Source organism: Bactrocera dorsalis, chromosome 6, assembly GCF_023373825.1.
Source record: "Bactrocera dorsalis isolate Fly_Bdor chromosome 6, ASM2337382v1, whole genome shotgun sequence".
NCBI classification, from domain to species: domain Eukaryota; kingdom Metazoa; phylum Arthropoda; class Insecta; order Diptera; family Tephritidae; genus Bactrocera; species Bactrocera dorsalis.
Window position 1 is genome coordinate 13,727,102 of NC_064308.1, and position 19,444 is coordinate 13,746,545.

The 19,444-nt window shown below is 37.3% G+C and overlaps 1 protein-coding gene across 4 annotated transcripts in view; it reads left to right on the forward strand.

The window, feature by feature from the left end:
* LOC125779135 (jerky protein homolog-like) overlaps positions 1–19,444 on the forward strand; it is a 97,079-nt gene that overhangs the window by 28,783 nt on the left and 48,852 nt on the right. For 2 of the 4 annotated variants that reach the window (XM_049459764.1, XM_049459763.1), the window contains exon 2: positions 7,802–10,154. The exons of 1 other annotated variant lie outside the window; for it this stretch is intronic. In XM_049459764.1, coding sequence (XP_049315721.1) covers positions 8,535–9,554 — 1,020 coding nt within the window. In that variant the 5' untranslated portion in view covers positions 7,802–8,534 and the 3' untranslated portion in view covers positions 9,555–10,154. Of the gene's footprint in view, positions 1–7,801; positions 10,155–19,444 lie in introns of those variants that run through there. One more of the 4 variants, XM_049459765.1, reaches the window with a different exon arrangement.

Below are 19,444 nucleotides of genomic sequence, written 5' to 3' on the forward strand. Positions count from 1 at the left end.
GTGCATGCGACACATCAATGTCGAAGCTTCCACGACGCAATCATCGTCCCCCCGTTTACTAGTGGAACGACTCAATTACTAAACTGCGGAAAGAATGGCAAAAAGCAAGACGCCTATACTAAAGGTCTCGTGTTACCTACGAATACAACTCTCTACAAGCAAGTTTCAAGGCCAGGAGAAAGCTCTTGAAACAGACTATGAAAAAAAGTAAACAGGAATATTTTCTCAAACTCTGTGACGATGCTGAAAACAATGCCTGGGGACTCGCTTACAAGACCGTAATGGGGAAACTACGCATTCGAGGTCAAATGCCAACTTCCTCTGCAACCCTTGACAAAATTGTTTCAGTTCTTTTCCCGACCCGACCCCAACTACCTCGAGAGATCGTGGTGGTGCAACAAAGAGAGGTGATACCAGAAGTAACGAACGAAGAGGTCATAGAGGCATGCGACCGGCTCGACCCATGTAAAGCCTCAGGACCAGATGGCATCCCAAATATAGCGCTTAAAACACTGATTGCTAGGAACATAGACCCATTTAGAGCACTTTTAAATTTATGTATGCAGGATGGCCGTTTCCCAACAATCTGGACAAGGCAACACCTCATATTACTGCCAAAACCCAACAAACCTCTGACACACCCGTCTCACTACCGACCACTCTGCATGTTGGACTCTGCGGGAAAAATTCTTGAGCGCATCATTTATCAACGCTTAAGTAAGGCCATTGACGACGCCGGCGGTTTATCTCCAAACCAATTTGGATTTAGGAAGGCTAGATCAACAATCGGAGCGGTGACCCTAGTGAAGACACTGGCGGAAAAGGCCATTAGTGGTAAAAGATGGAAAGGTGGCACCATCAAATATTGTATGGTTGCTACCCTCGATGTCAAAAATGCCTTCAATACAGCATCATGGCCAAGTATTCTAAGTGCGTTAAAGAACTTCTCTGTACCGGCATATCTCTACAACCTGATAGTCAGTTACTTCAACGATAGGACCCTATGCTATAACACAGACCAGGGCTACAAAAAATACAAAATCTCCGGGGGAGTGCCACAGGGATCTGTACTCGGGCCCCTCCTCTGGAATATAATGTATGACGGAGTACTGCGACTCAAAGTACCGGAAAACGTACACATCATTGGGTTCGCAGACGATATCGCGGTTGTAGTCATAGCAAAGCACATACACGATATAGTTACGACTACCAACAGAATAATAACGTTAATAAGCGATTGGCTCGAAACTAACGGACTGACCCTAGCGGAGAGCAAGACCGAGGCGATACTCATTACTGGCAGAAAAGTTCGGGAAGTTGCCACGTTCAGCACAAAAGGTGTAAGCATCATTACTCAACCCGCAATTAAGTACTTAGGAATCATTCTTGATGCAAGGATGTCCTTTAAAGAACACGTAGCGTACACATGCGAAAAAGCTACAAAAGTGTGCAGAGCCTTGACCCGATTAATGCTAAATACCCGCGGGCCAAAGCAAAATAGAAGACGACTATTAGCTGGTGTATTAAAGTCAGTCGCACTGTACGGCGCCCAGATATGGGGAAATGCCCACGAAGTAAAATCTTATCGCCTCTTTTCTATATATGCCACTTGCGCGCTAAGAGTTTGCTCTGCGTTTCGCACAGTATCGGAAGATGCTGCCCTAATAATCTCGAGCCTACACCCTTTAGACCTCTTGGCGAAAGAAATTCAATGTCTCACAAATGACAGGTTACCGCATAATACACTGAAAGAAATTGCAAGGGCAGAGGCGGTGAATCACTCGCAAAAACGCTGGCAAGAAAGCGAAAATGGGCGGTGGACATACCGACTAATCCCCAACGTTGAACCATGGTTAAACAGACCACACGGTGAGGTAGATTTCCACTTAACTCAAATCCTCACAGGACATGGCTGCTTCAAAGCATATTTGAAACGATTCGGATACGAAAACAACGACACATGCGGTTATTGCGGAGGCGATACCGTCGAAAATGTAGAACACACATTTTTCTATTGCCCGTAATATAACCATGAGAGGCAACACTTAAAAATGGTTTCGGTGTAGACCCAACTCCTGATAACTTGGTAAACCAAATGGTCGAATCAGTGGAGAAGTGGAAAGCTGCTTGCGAAGTGGCAGCCAGGGTTATGAAATCCCAACGTGCTAGCGAACAGCAGCGGAGAAGTGAGCGGCTAAACGAAACGAACAACCACGACCCAAACACACTAACATTGACGTGACGGGAAGGGTTGGCGACGAACAATGTAACAATGTACATGGGGGGTTATCAGACCAACAGAGGTGGGGCCAAGTAAATGCAACTTCCAACTGACTGCATTTGGACCATTACGTACATATGAGTGTCACTCAACCATCCTCCCGACGTAATACTTGACGGTGGTACCGGGGGGAACGGTAGGAGGTTTAGTTCGGATTCAAGTTCCACACTGACCAGGGGTCCAGGCTTTCGATGCTTCCTCTTCGTAAAAAAAAAAAAAAAAAAAAAAAAAAAATGCCTATTATCTACTATTACTAAGAAATAATACAAAAATATTTATTAGTATAGTATATTATGTAAAAATCAAATAAAATTATTAAATATTCAAGTCCAAATTGATTGTAAATAGTACTATGCATTCATACAACTCATATAATAATTATGTTTACATGTCAATATTGAATTGCCGACGGCAAAACGCAAAAGCATGCATGCGATCCTCTGGTTGAAAGCTAACATGAAGCATGAAAATGTCACAATGCTGTTGTTGGGAGTATCATAAGGAGCATTCATACATTGGTTCTCTTTTATTTACATTTACATGTTATTTCTCATACACTTTAAAACCCCCTCAATCGCTGTTAAATGTGGTGAAACTCGCTCATAATTTGTCTGTGGTGAGACTCTACCATCTCTGCCGAGTACCCATTCGAAAAGTTACGATATTTGAAACGTGAACCTTCTCTATATTAAACGTTCTCTGCTTTTAACAAGCGCCATACAAAACTAGACAGGCGCAGCTTGGAAATATGTCGCATGTAGTTCCGACCACTATAATTTGATCACAATAGAACAAAATATCAATAACTTAATTTCAAACAATAACGAACAAAATATAATAAATAGACAATTTGAATAGCGAATAAATATGCAAGTTAATAAGGCTAACAAACGACTTTACAAATTCCCCACGAAAGGATAGTTTTTTCAGGGACGAAGAGCTATAACATTTTAAAACCAAGCTAGAAGTTATGATATCCACTTCACCATCACACAAAATATTAATATAAACATACATGTATGTCTGTTTACATACATACATACATGTACACTTAAACATACTTACGTCATTAACACATAAATTAAAATAAACTAAGTTCGTTTATAGGTTTCAAGACCGGAGCATACTCATGTAGAACCCCCCAAGGTGATCTAGTCACCGATGCCCAGAGCATACTTAAATTATGGAGGGAACACTTCTCCAGCCTGCTGAATGGCAGTGAACACACAACGCCAGGAGAAGACGAACCCGATTCCCCAATCGATGACGATGGAAAAGACGTTCCATTGCCCGACCAAGAAGAAGTTCGAATAGCAATTACCCGCCTGAAGAACAACAAAGCGGCGGGGGCGGATGGATTGCCAGCCGAGCTATTCAAACACGGCGGCGAAGAACTGATAAGGAGCATGCATCAGCTTCTTTGTAAAATATGGTCGGACGAAAGCATGCCCAACGATTGGAATTTAAGTGTGCTATGCCCAATCCATAAAAAAGGAGACCCCACAATCTGGTATTGTGTGAAAGATTAAAGCCCACCGTCAACAAACTGATTGGACCTTATCAGTGTGGCTTCAGACCTGGTAAATCAACAACCGACCAGATATTCACCATGCGCCAAATCTTGGAAAAGACCCGTGAAAGGAGAATCGACACACATCACCTCTTCGTCGATTTTAAAGCTGCTTTCGACAGTACGAAAAGGAGCTGCCTTTATGCCGCAATGTCTGAATTTGGTATCCCCGCAAAACTAATACGGCTGTGTAAACTGACATTGAGCGGGACCAAAAGCTCCGTCAGGATCGGGAAGGACCTCTCCGAGCCGTTCGATACCAAACGAGGTTTCAGACAAGGCGACTCCCTATCGTGCGATTTCTTCAATCTGCTGCTGGAGAAAATAGTTCGAGCTGCAGAACTTAATCGAGCAGGTACAATCTTTTATAAGAGTGTACAGCTGCTGGCGTATGCCGATGATATTGATATCATCGGTCTCAACACCCGCGCCGTTAGTTCTGCTTTCTCCAGACTGAACAAGGAAGCAACGCAAATGGGTCTGGCAGTGAACGAGGGCAAGACGAAATATCTCCTGTCATCAAACAAACAGTCGTCGCACTCGCGACTTGGCACTCACGTCACTGTTGACAGTCATAACTTTGAAGTTGTAGATAATTTCGTCTATCTTGGAACCAGCGTAAACACCACCAACAATGTCAGCTTTGAAATCCAACGCAGGATAACTCTTGCCAACAGGTGCTACTTCGGACTAAGTAGGCAATTGAGAAGCAAAGTCCTCTCTCGACGAACAAAAACCAAACTCTATAAGTCACTCATAATACCCGTCCTGTTATATGGTGCAGAGGCTTGGACGATGACAACATCTGATGAGTCGACGTTGCGAGTTTTCGAGAGAAAAGTTCTGCGAAAGATTTATGGTCCTTTGCGCGTTGGCCACGGCGAATATCGCATTCGATGGAACGATGAGCTGTACGAGATATACGGCGACATTGACATAGTTCAGCGAATTAAAAGACAGCGGCTACGCTGGCTAGGTCATGTTGTCCGAATGGACGAAAACACTCCAGCTCTGAAAGTATTCGACGCTGTACCCGCCGGGGGAAGCAGAGGAAGAGGAAGACCTCCACTCCGTTGGAAGGACCAAGTGGAGAAGGACCTGGCTTCGCTTGGAATATCCAATTGGCGCCACGTAGCGAAGAGAAGAAACGACTGGCGCGCTGTTGTTGACTCGGCTATAATCGCGTAAGCGGTGTCTACGCCAGTAAAGAAGAAGTTCTTTTATTGTTTTCCAATTGTGGGCAACGCATTTTTCATAAGAGGCATCGAACTCTTTAATTTTATCATTTGTTTATAAAATAGTCGAAATTGCATTGACAATATTTGTAACCAAATTTCTAAAGAATTTTAAGTGCATTTCCGCTTTGCTTCAAGTATGTTTTTACGATCGACATTCTTAAGAGGCGTTGCACTTATTGATTTTGCTGATAAGAATTCTTTAGAATTTTAATTGTATTTTGCTTTCTGTTTTTACTATTGATTTCGTATTTAAGATTAAGAACTTTTGTAAACTAATTTAGTCATATTCTTTGATTCAATAAAGCAAGAGCTACATGCTCTTGGAAGAAATATTTTAATTAATGTTTTAATTGGCGACGAGGATGGGATACGCGAAAAAGTATCTTTGAAGAATCAAGGACTTTTTTTACTTCAATAATTAACGCGTACCAAATAAATTTTTTTTTTTACAAAAAAGAAAATAAATAAACTCCTTAAAAAATTAAGGCAGTGAAGTATACTATCCTTAATAAATTAAGTTAGTGAAAAACAAAAATTTTAGTGAACAAACCAACAATTAACAAAAAAAAATCCTTCATAAAGTGAGTTATTTGCACGAAATTCCTACAAGAAGAAGACAACATTTACAAAAAATCCTGCATAAAGTGAGTTATTTGCATATATTATGAGTATAAGTTTTACAAAGTTATTGTTACAAAAAAAAAATCATTTTGAAAAACAAAAAAAAAAAAAAAAGAGGGAGAACGATTAAGCTTACTAAGCGAAATTTTAAGCGTTACATATATAAATTCATTTTATTTTTAATCATGACCCAAGCACCTTCTGTTACCCTTGACCCTATCAAATACCTGAATTTAACGGAACACGACATGACAATTTACAACTTTACTACTCTTATAGTGTATTCTATCTATTATCCCTTATACCTTACTAACGCAATATGACCAAATGTCCCAACTTCTCTTCTCTGATATAATAAAAAGTAGGAGGATGGAGTCATGTGTTCACGCATGTGAGGAAAGTTCTCTGATCGCCATTCACTTGGGAATGGCCAGAAACGATTCTTTTACATATGACTCAATCAGCTCACGACTTCCGGTCTTGGACCAAGTATCCTCTGGGTAGCCTAAGAACATCCGTTTGAAGGCGAGCTAAATGCAAAGGCGAAATATCCCCTACTTAGGGTTGTGCGCTGGGTTTGGGACCCGCCACGTAAAAAAACACCCCCAAAGAAAAAGCAAGCACAGCTTCGGATGAGAGACCCCCCTTTTGATAACGACCATGGAAAACGAAATAAGGACTATGATTTGAGGGCATGCACCTGGAATGTCCGGTCCCTTAATTGGGAAGGTGCCGCTGCCCAGCTGGTAGACGTCCTCGCAAAGATAAAGGCTGACATCACCGCCGTCCAAGAAATGCGATGGACGGGACAAGGACAGAGACGAGTAGGTCCTTGTGACATTTACTACAGTGGCCATATAAAGGAGCGCAAGTTTGGTGTTGGATTCGTGGTGGGAGAGAGACTCCGTCGCCGAGTACTATCATTCACTCCGGAGAATGAACGTCTAGCCACAATCCGCATCAAAGCGAGGTTCTTCAACACATCGCTGATTTGCGCCCACACCCCGACGGAAGAGAAGGACGATGTGACCAAAGATGCTTTTTATGAGTGCTTGGAGCGCACTTATGAGAGATGCCCCCGCCACGATGTCAAAATCGTTCTTGGCGACTTCAACGCCAGGGTGAGCAAAGAAGGTATCTTTGGCACTACGGTCGGTAAATTCAGCCTCCACGAGGAAACATCCCCAAATGGGTTGAGGCTGATCGACTTCGCCGGGGCCCGAAATGTGGTTATCTGTAGTACTAGATTCCAGCATAAGAAGATACATCAAGCTACCTGGCTGTCTCCGGATCGAAAAACCACCAACCAGATCGATCATGTTGTGATAGACGGAAGACACGTCTCCAGTGTTTTAGATGTGCGTGCGCTCCGAGGTCCTAACATCGACTCGGACCACTATATTGTTGCAGCCAAAATTCGCACCCGCCTCTGTGCAGCAAAAAACGCACGCCAACAAACACAAGGAAGGTTCGACGTCGAGAAGCTGCAATCACAACAGACAGCCGAAAGATTTTCCACTCGGCTTGCACTCCTGCTCTCTGAGAGCACTCGTCAACAACTCGGTATAAGGGAACTGTGGGACGGCATTTCAAACTCCTTACGTACGCTGCAACCGAAACCATTGGTTTTCGGAAAGTGCAAAAGAACAGCTGGTACGACGAGGAGTGCCGTGTCGCAGCGGAGAGAAAACAGGCTGCCTACCTCGCAACGTTACGATCGACCACAACACGTGAGTTGCGTCGTCAAACGACTCCACCACTGTCAAAAAAAAGACAAGTATTTTTTAAGTATTTTTTATTCATATAAAATGTAAGTTGAATCTTCGGATTCAACTACATACATGCATATTAACATGCATAAATATATAATATGCATAAGCAAGCATGATTATGAAATCAAATACCATTATTTTTATTTGATATGTTTATTTAAGATATGCCGGGTCGTTGATGCTGAGGAATGTCAAGTCAGCACAACGGCTTCAAGTAAATTTAGCAAATGAGATTTTTATAAAGAATAAGATAATTAATAATAAAGTTTTTGTTTGACCGCGACCGAAAATTGAACGCAAATAAATATATGAAAAAAAGCATTAAAAGTAAAAAATAAATATAGAAACATTAATAACTTTCGGTGATAAAATTGAAAGGTGAAACAATTCTTCTTCAGCAAATAAAAATATGAAAAAAAGTATTAAAAGTAATAAATAAATATAGAAACATTAATAACTTTCGGTGATAAAATTGAAAGGTGAAACAATTCTTATTCAGCAAATAAAAATATTTAAAAAAATAAAAATTTAAAAAATAAGCAAGAATTTGGAGTAAAAGTGAGGCAAGAACAACAACAACAGGGGTAGCAGCAAACTCAACAAAAACAGCAACAACATTAACAATAACAACGACACCAGTAACAGTAACAACAAAACAACAACAAAACCAGCAGCACCAACAGCAAGGTAAAATAATATTCAACTAATAATTTAACAACGACAACATTAACAACAACAACGACACCAGTAACAGTAACTACAGTAACAACAAAACAACAACAAAAAAAGCAGCACCAACAGCAAGGAAAAATAGTATTCAATTAATAATTTAAGTAGTAGTTTTATTTGAAGTCATTACTTTCTTTGTAAAAAAAAAAAAAAAGAAAAAAAAATAGTCAACGCAGAAATTATACTCACTAAATGTCAATCAATTCAAAAACAATAAAGTTAGAAAAAGAAACGAACAAACGAGAAAAGAAACAAGCTAACAGAGTTGCAATTGTTTTATAATTTTTGTTGCAAAAATAAAATAAAAATTAAAAATAAAAAATATGGCAGAGCAAATAGAAATGCTAACTCGATGCTTGGCATCTTTAACACAGATAGCTGCACAAAATGCAGCAATAAATCAACTTACAATTAGGCAAAGAGTCGAAAAAGACTTAAGATATGTATCTCCCTTTGAAGGAATTGTAAAAAAATTGCCATCTTTCATTGAAGCAGTTGACAGGGTACGAAAGGACTATGTAGGACAGGAAGAAATAGTATTCAGGGTTATTTATGATTTGAAAATTGGTGGATCAGCAAAAAATTTTTTGCAAATAAACCCACCTGAAAATTGGGAAAGTTGTAAAACTAAATTAAGGCAACATTATAGACCCACAAAAAATCAATTGATGATCACGAAAGAAATTTCGATTCTGAAAGTAAATAGTATAGCTGAATTAAGTAAAAGATTAAACGAAATCGTGGATGACATAACAGAATATAGTGCACTAAGCGAAAATGGTGACACTATGAGAAAAATTTTTTCAGGGATGCTAATTCAGCGAATAAAACAATTAGCATCAGGGGCATTCGCATATACAGTGCAATCGGTCACATCATTAACGGAAATGGCGAATGAAATTTATAAATTTATTGGGTTGGATGAAGGCAATCTAAATCCTTATCTAAAAAAAGGGGGAAACAACTTTCAAGCTAATACCAAAAATAATGGTGTTAACAACAAAAATTTTTATTCAGGACAATATCGTTCACAAAATCAAAATCTTTCTGAACAACAGTATCGTCCACAATCCGGACAACGTCAAATAAACCTTCATCGACAACAATCCAATCAAACAAGACAGCCTCGATGGCAAAATCGTACAAACTATTCAGAACAAGTTCGAACAAATCCAAATCAATATAATTATTCACAACAGCAAAGAAATTCAGTAAATAGTAGACAACAAGTACAAAATAGGGGACCAGAACCCATGGACGTGGACACAATGAGTAGGAGAGGTGATCCACAAGAATCAAACACGAACGAGGAGTTTTTTACAAATCAGCCTCGGAATCATTAAACAAAATTATAATAATATTAACATTTCTTGAGAAAAAATTTTATGCTTTGGTCGACCCAGGTTCAACCATAAGTATAATGAAAAAATCGAGTTTCGAAAAATTTAAATTACCAGTGCTTGAAAGTGAAAGCACTTTGGTGAATACTTTAAACGGGATAATTAAAACGCCAAATGTTAAGGTAAAAAGCCCTTGTCCCAAAGAATTTAAATACCCGGAAAACGCAAAAATGAGATGGTTATTAATGGATTTTAATAAACCATATGATTTGTTAATAGGAAATGATTTCCTTTTTAAAAATGTTAAAACTATTGATATCGAAAAAATGACAATAATTTTGAAAAATGGTGTGAATCTTCCATTCTATATGAAAACTATGCAAGAGCAAGTTTATTCATTAGATATAAGTGAAGTAAAGAACATCAACCTCGATCATTTAAAATCAAATGAGTAAAAGGAAATCGAAAAATTATTAAAGCATTTCAATAAACTTATCTATAAAGAAGAAGACAAACACACAATTGCAAAAGCAGTAGTTCATGAAATTAAAACAGTTACGGATCAACAAATAAACTCAAGAATTTATAGATTACCTCCAAAACATGAAGAAGAAGTAAGAAGACAGATTTCTGAATTAGAAGAGCAAGGGATAATAAGAAAAAGTCACAGTAGATATAGCTCACCTATTCTAATAATACCGAAAAAGATAGATAAGTCAGGAATTCAAAAATTCAGGCTAGTGGTTGATTATAGGAGGTTAAACCAATTGACTGTAGACGATAAGTATCCTCTACCGAATATCGATGGAATCTTAGATAAATTGGGCAAAGCACAGTACTTTAGCACAATAGATCTAGCAAAAGGTTACCATCAGATTTTAATGGCAGAAAGGGACATCCAGAAAACAGCTTTTGTCACTCCGGCAGGACTATATGAATACGTCCGAATGCCTTTCGGGTTGAAAAATGCCCCAGCTACTTTTCAGAGATTTATGAATGACATATTGAGGGAATACATAAATAAAATATGTGTCGTATATTTAGATGACATATTAATTTTTTCATTTTCATTAGAAGAGCACATAAACTCATTAAAAAAAAATTTTTTTTGAAACTACAAGAGAATAAATTAAAAATACAGGCAGATAAATGCAGTTTTCTTCAAAGAGAAACTACATTCCTAGGACACATTTTAACAAAAGAAGGCATCAAGCCTAATCCAGATAAAATTATAGCAATTCAAAAGCTACCAATACCAAAAACTGAGAAACAGGTAAAAGGATTTTTAGGAGCAACGGGCTATTATCGAAAATTCATAAAAGATTATTCTAAAATAGCTTACCCCATGATAAAATAACTATTTGAAAAAGGACAATAAAATAAACGCTAAAGATGCACAACATATTGAAAGCTTTGAAAATTTAAAAGCACTCATTTCATTTCACCCAACTCTCAAATTCCCAGAGTACGACAAAGAATTCAGTATCACAACTGATGCTAGTGACTATGCTATTGGAGCAGTGCTTTCACAGCAAGGCCAACCAGTATGCTACATTTCAAGAACTCTAAATAATCATGAGCAAAAATATTCAACTACAGACAAAGAATTTTTAGCGGTAATTTTCTCTATTACATATTTTCGACCATATATATATGGCAATAAATTTAAAATAATAACTGATCACTGTCCGATCAAATATCTTGTTAATAAATATAAAGGAAAAGAATTTTCTCAACGCCATCAGAGATGGTTATTGAAATTGCAAGAATACAACTTTGAAATACAATATTTAAATGGAAAAAATAATGTTGTAGCTGATTTCTTGAGTTGAATTGAAAACTCACCAAAAATAAAAGAAGGTAACGACAATGAATCAAACTTAGAATTGTCGGAAACAATTCATTCAGCAGATGAAGAACTGCTTGAACACTTTCCAATTAAAGAAGAAATTGTAAATAAATATAAAATTCAAATTATATTAACATATAGACAAAAAGAGCAAATGCAAAGACTCCATGGAAGAAAAATAATTGAAATAAACCCAATGGATGAAAAAGAAGAGAACAGGGAAACATTAAAAAAATATATGAAAGGAAACGGAATAGTAGGAATATTTTTAGAAGTATCTGAAGCAGATTACCATAAAATACAAAAACTACTTATTGAAATGTTTGCTCAAGATAGAAGTTTAAAATTTTCAAAATGCACAAAAAGAGCCTCAGAAATAGAAGAAGAAGAAGAATTACATAAGCAAATATCACTTTACCATACAAAAGAATCTATGCATAGTGGCATAAATGAAACCTATAATACATTAAAAGATAAAATATATTTTCCAAAATTTAAAGAAGAAATACAATTGATAATAAATAATTGCCAAAAATGCCAACAAATCAAATACGATAGGAAACCCATTAAACCTAAATTTCACCTAACTGAAACTCCAACCAATAAAAATGAGATACTTCATGTAGATATATTTCATTTCAATATGCAATCATTTGTAACAGTAATTGATAAATTAACAAAATTCGCAGCGGCTTACAGAATAACAGACAGAAACTGGAGAGCTAAAAAGACAATAATTATGGAACATTTTGCGAAATTCGGTAAACCTAAAAAAATTATTATGGATAATGAGTTTAGAGCAGAACAATTAATAAAATATTTAAATGACGAAAATGTAGAAGTCCACCACACAAAACCAAATAGCCACACAGGAAATGCAGACATTGAGAGACTGCACTCAACCCTGTTGGAAAAACTAACAGGAATTGAGGATTCTAGTCTTTCAACAGAAATGAGGATACAAATTGTTATATGCAACTATAACGATAGGTACCACTCAACTATCAAATGTTCTCCAAGGGACGCCAAAGAAAACATTTGTCCATCCATATTACAAGATAGAATAAATACAGTAAAACAGAAAACAATAGCCAAATTAAATCAAAACAGAGAAGAATATATAGAAAACAGACAAACAGGACCAATTAAAAACTACAAAAGAGTACGGCATAATGATCAACCATATTTCAGAATATTTCCCTTACAAAACGTCCATCCGGCAAATATAAAAAGACCAATGAAATTGGCAAACATAGAAAATCCAAATGAGAATGATGACGATTCATTCAGTCTAAGGGCATTTAATGGAGATAATAACATTTAATTTTTTTTTTCCTACATATATATACATGATTTTTTTTTTACCCCAGTGGGTAAGGGGTCTTTCTAGAATATACCCATGGTAAGAGATGCCTGTCGTAAGAGGCGACTAAAATCCAATTTCATTTTTTTTTAAATCAAAACTTAAAACGGTTATACATTTTTACTTTTACAGATGACGATAATAATTATTTTTTTAACAATAATCATATCATTGGTGACAGCACTTTTGCAAATTACACCAATAATAGAAGATGCGGGGTATACAATTATACAAATAGCGGACATAGAAATAGTTAACGAAATAAGTACAGTTATACATACTATAAATCCGAACAAGATAGCAGACGTAGTTGATCAGGTTAAAGAAAATATTGAAAAACTAAATATTGAAAATAAAGAAATTTTGTTTGATGAAATAAAAAATATAAAAGCAAAAATCATATCTGTAACACCAAATATCAAAAAGAGAAATAAAAGAGGCTTGATAAATATAGGAGGAATAGCATATAAATGGATGTTTGGAGTCATGGATGATGATGACAGACAAGACATTTTGAACCATTTGAAAATTATTGAAGAAAATGACCATAATGCCATTGTAAATTTAAATAAACAAATAGTAATTAATGAACATTTAAATAGATCACTAAACTTATTAAAAGGAACTACAGACTCAGATAGGAAACAAATAATAGAAACTTTAAATATAATAAACAAAGAGGAAAATAGAATTGAAAGACAAATTTTGTATAATGATGAAGTGAATAAACTAAAATTCATAGAAAGTAAAGTTCAAGAAATATAAAATAATATAGCGGCGGCTAAATACAATATGGTACATCCAAATATGTTAACTAGGGAAGAAATTGAAAAATATGAGATTGATTTTTACAAACTAAAATTATCAAAAGTAGGAGTAGTAGTATACGAAACGATACAATAGTAATCGCAATTCAGATACCAAGAACATTTTTTCAAACTAAGATTCAATTAATAACCCCAATGCCAAATAGAAATAAATTACAGATTATTGAAAAAGAAAAATTCGTTATAAAAATTGGCGAAAACTATTTTGATTATGTAGAAAATAAAGCATTTAAAAATCTAAAATTGAGTAAAAGCTGCATATTTTCAAATACTTGCGAATTTAAATATAATAACAAAACATCAATACAAGAAATAAGCGATGAAACAATATTAATAAGAAATGCAAAAAATGATGTAATAAAACAAAACTGCGATGACAGAAAAATTGTATTAAAAAATAACTATGTAATCAAATTTGTAAATTGTAAAATGGAAATTTTAAAACAAGAATTTAAAAATAATAAAACAGAATATATTCATACAATTATATACCCTGCCGAAAAATTAAACCAAAGCTACACACCAAAATTAACATTCAATGATATTGCAATAAAAAATATAGAAAACATAAAAGAAATTGCAGTTTTAAAATACCATAAAAATGTATCATATGGTATTAATATAACATTGATAATCATTGTAATGGTAGTAGTAGCAATCCTAGTAATAATATTAAAGAAAAAAACAACAAAAATAAAAATTGTAAATACAAGAACTCAGGAGAGTTCAAACAGTAACGCTGGGGGAGTTGCGTCGTCAAACGACTCCACCACTGTCAAAAAAAAGACAAGTATTTTTTAAGTATTTTTTATTCATATAAAATGTAAGTTGAATCTTCGGATTCAACTACATACATGCATATTAACATGCATAAATATATAATATGCATAAGCAAGCATGATTATGAAATCAAATACCATTGTTTTTATTTGATATGTTTATTTAAGATATGCCGGGTCGTTGATGCTGAGGAATGTCAAGTCAGCACAACGGCTTCAAGTAAATTTAGCAAATAAGATTTTTATAAAGAATAAGATAATTAATAATAAACTGAACGGCAAGCCGCACTGTACGGTAACACCGGAGTTTCATTCATTCAAAATAAAACATTTTCTGTGCATTCACAGGAAATCGTAATTCGTGCGTGATGGGATATATACCGAGAGTTGAAGAGGGAAGCGAGACGCATTTGCAGACAGAAGAAGAAAGAGGCCGAAATGCGTGAGTACAAACAGCTTGATAAGCTGGCCGACAGGGGTAATGCTCGAAAATTCTACGAAAAAATGCGGCGGCTTACAGAAGGTTTCAAGACCGGAGCATACTCCTGTAGAACCCCCAAGGTGATCTAGCCACGGATGCCCAGAGCATACTTAGACTATGGAGGGAACACTTCTCCAGCCTGCTGAATTACAGTGAACACATAACACCAGGAGAAGGCGAACCCGATTCCCCAATCGATGACGATGGAGAAGACGTTCCATTACCCGGCCATGAAGAAGTTCGAATAGCAGTTGCCCGCCTGAAGAACAACAAAGCGGCAGGGGCCGACGGATTGCCGGCCGAGCTATTCAAACACGGCAGCGAAGAACTGATAAAGAGTATGCATCAGCTTCTTTGCAAAATATGGTCGGATAAGCCTCCTCAACATCGCGTACAAGGTTCTATCGAGCGTATTGTGTGAAAGATTAAAGCCCACCGTCAACAAACTGATTGGACCTTATCAGTGTGGCTTCAGACCTGGTAAATCAACAACCCACCAGATATTCACCATGCGCCAAATCTTGGAAAAGACCCATGAAAGACCCCGTGGAGAATCGACACTCACCACCTATTCGTCGATTTCAAAGCTGCTTTCGACAGCACGAAAAGGAGCTGCCTTTATGCCGCGATGTCTGAATTTGGTATCCCCGCAAAACTAATACGGCTGTGTAAACTGACGTTGAGCAACACGAAAAGCTCCGTCAGGATCGGGAAGGACCTCTCCGTGCCGTTCGATACCAAACGAGGTTTCAGACAAGGCGACTCCCTATCGTGCGACTTTTTCAATCTGCTACTGGAGAAAATTATTAAAGCTGCAGAACTGAATCGAGCAGGTACAATCTTTTATAAGAGTGTACAGCTGCTGGCGTATGCCGATGATATTGATATCATCGGTCTCAACACCCGCGCCGTTAGTTCTGCTTTCTCCAGACTGAACAAGGATTAGATGATGTGATTGAGAGGATGCAAGGAGCGAAGATTTTCACGACCTTAGATTTGGCAGACGGGTTCTTCCATGTACCTGTGGAGGTAAATTCCAGGAAGTACACTGCGTTTGTGACTCATAACGGGCATTATGAGTTTCAGTATGTACCCTTTGGGATATCGAACTCGCCTGCTGTGTTTTCTGAATATATTTTGGCGGTTTTGAGGGACTTGGTGGAAGAGGGAACGGTTACTGCTTACATGGATGACCTTGTAATACCCGCTAAGGACATAGATGAGGGAATCCATAAGCTAGAGCGTGTGTTGGTTAGAGCAGCCGAGTATAACTTGCGAAGAAAGTGGAGTAAATGTCAATTTCTCAAGAGGAAAGTAGAGTTTTGGGGGTATATATTAAAAGATGGTACTATAAAACCGTTAGAAGCGAAGACTAGGGCGGTTGGAAATTTTCCTATACCCCATGATCGGAAGGCGGTACAGCGTTTCCTTGGGTTGACTTCTTATTTTCGGTGATTCATTGAGAGTTATGCAATGATTGTAAAACCTCTATCAGATCTTTTGCGTAAAGATGCTCAGTTTGTACTTGGTGGCGAACAGTTAGCAGCTTTTCAACAGCTTAAAGCAGCATTAGTGAATGTCCCCGTTTTGCGGTTGTATAACCCAAAAGCGTTGACAGAGGTGCGTACGGATGCATCCATGCACGGATATGGGGGTGTTCTTCTTCAAAAGGACTCTGACGATCAACTTTTCCACCCCATACAGTATATGGGCCGAAGACAACGCCAGCTGAAGAGAAGTACCATTCATACGAGCTGGAGGTACTTGCGATTGTGGCAGCTTTGAAAGAGTAGAGGATATATTTGTTAGGCATAAGTTTCAAGATAGTGACAGATTGTAACGCGTTCTCTATGACGATGCGGAAAAGGGACATTCCTTTAAGAGTTTCCCGATGGGCGTTATTTTTACAAGATTTCAACTATCAGATAGAACACAGAAGCGGAAGTAAGATGAGGCATGTAGACGCGTTGAGTCGAGTTTGTTGTTTGATGTTAGAGGACTCCCTACAGCACAGATTGCGTCAAGCGCAGTTAATGGACCCTTGGATGAAAGCGCTTGTTAAAGTCCTGGAAAAGGACAGTTATGAAGACTTTTTCGTGAAAATCGGGGTGCTCTATAAAGATCCCATTAAGGAATTGATAGTTGTACCTGTGTCGATGGGAGACGAGATAATCAGCCCTATTCTGCATTTCGATTACGTTCCCGCTCTACGCTCCGCCTGAATCGAAAGTCAGCTGTTTGCCTTGAAACGTGTGAAAATGAAACATAACAAAGCAAAAATACACAAATTATTGTTGGTTTATTAAAATAAAGAAATTATATCGCGTTTTTTTTTTTAACACTAACATGGAATAAGTAGCGGCAGCGATATTACTTGAGAAGGAAAGAGTAATGCATCCGATAATGCCGTGGCCAGAATTGAAAGGAGAAGATTGCGAGATATGTGCAATCCTTTTGAGATGAGTGCCGAATTGTAAGAATTGAGTTGAAAGTGATAAATTGTATTTTTTTTTAATAATTTATTTACTTATTTAGGTTCAAAAAAACTTTAGACTCAACAAGGACGCTTTCAAGTATGTTCTAGATAGTTTTGCGGAAGAAACGGAAGAAGCAATGACCCCAATTATGCTTTCATAGCAAACCGTATTAGAGACAACATACTTTCTTTTTTTTAAATTAAAATATTTTATATTCATTTTTTATTTTATTCAAAATATGCTCTACATTACTCTATTAAATAAAAACAATTGCATTCAGTGCATTTTACAGCTCCTACATATATTAAAAAATAAATGCTTTTATTTCATTTCACAGCTCGTTATATAAATGAATAATAGTAAAATAAATAAAAGGCTAACAATTAAAAAATGACTACTTTGATCCGGCTTATAATTTGGATCTAATCTTAGCATTTGCATTTTTTTTCTACTTTTTCCTTCACCAGCTCTTCCTTAATTCTATTGTGTCGCTTCTGTTTTTTAATTTGCTTCACTGCAGTCTCCGCCAAAGTTTCTAGAGAACGATTCATGTGCCGTAAATATGTAGTAACTTCTTCCATTTTACCAAAGGCAGCTTCATTGAATTTTTTCGTCTCTGCATAAAATTCTTTTCGATTTTGTATCTGTTGCTTAAGTAATGAAGAAGTGCTCTCCTTGTCTGCTAGCTCTACTGGTTGAAGGGATATCATCCGAACGAGCGGAATTGTCAATTTCAGTAGTTTCGGCAGCATTTTCTACCTCCACACTATCGCCATAATCGCGGGCCCCACTTATTCCACTTGTGCATGTTTCCAAACCCGTCAAAGCTATCACCTTTTCTTCAAGTGGGCTTATGCGTTGTAAACAGCAAGGACCTCCACCGGTGCTCATACTTTCTTTTTTGTTATGCGATAATTTTCGCTTCATGTAGCATTTCCAGTCAATCCTGACCTGCACGAAAACGTTAGATTTAACTTAATTTTTTGAAATTAATTGTAGGTAATACCTTACCTTTCTCCATGTATTGGAATCTTTTGTTGGTGGGCCAAGTGCATTTAGATTCCTTGCAACCTCCTCCCAAAACTCCTGTACTTCTTCCTTCGGTCGCTGTGGAAGCCCTGCGCAATATCTCTTTTCGTGGCCATAATATCACACAATTTTTCGCATTGCTCTGCCGTTGTTACTTTTGACCTGCAAACATATCAAAAAATATCATTTAAGCACAAACAACCAAGGACACTACCATTATGTCTTTTACAACTATAATCATAAAGTTTTACTTACATATTTGAGGAAATTATTTTATCCAGGTGCACGAAAATGAATATATAACGGCTTTCCGCCAACAAAACTTCAACGTACAAAAACGTAATTACGATCGCAATGCAGAATACATAGAAATGGAATTTTCGAAGTTGAATCGAAACGCAGAATACCAAAGTTGCCAATCGGAGAAAATTTCGATTCGAGTAGAAATGCAGAATAGGGGTGAATAAAAATTGGACATAATCAAGGACATTTCTCACCCAAGAGAACCAAAGACGTAGTCGAGAGATCATTTTATATATCACAGTTGTTAGCTAAAGCATCAAGTATAGTAAAAAGTTGCGTAGCTTGCTTTATTACTGAGAATAAGTCGGGGAAAAAAGAAGGACTTTTAACGCCAATAAGCAAAGAGGATAGGCCTTTAGGGACGTATCATGTCGATCATGTAGGGCCGATGACAGAAACAAATAAGTGGTACAATTATATCTTCGTTGTCGTCGATGCGTTTTCTAAGTTTGTGTGGCTATACCCAACGCGAACCACTGCCGCAGATGGAGTTGTAGATAAGCTGAAGCGACAGGCAGCAGTCTTTGGGAATCCGAGACGCATAATAACTGATCGCGGCGCTGCATTTACGTCACATTTATTTTCTGAATATTGTGAGAGCGAGGGTATGCAACATTTAATGATAGCTACAGGAGTTCCGAGGGGTAATGGCCAGGTGGAGCGTATCCACAAAATCGTGATACCAATGTTATCTAAGTCATGTGTAGAAAATCCAGCCCAGTGGTACAAACAGTTAGATAGGGTGCAGCAAGCGATTAACGAAAGTCTCACCTTTTAGATTGTTG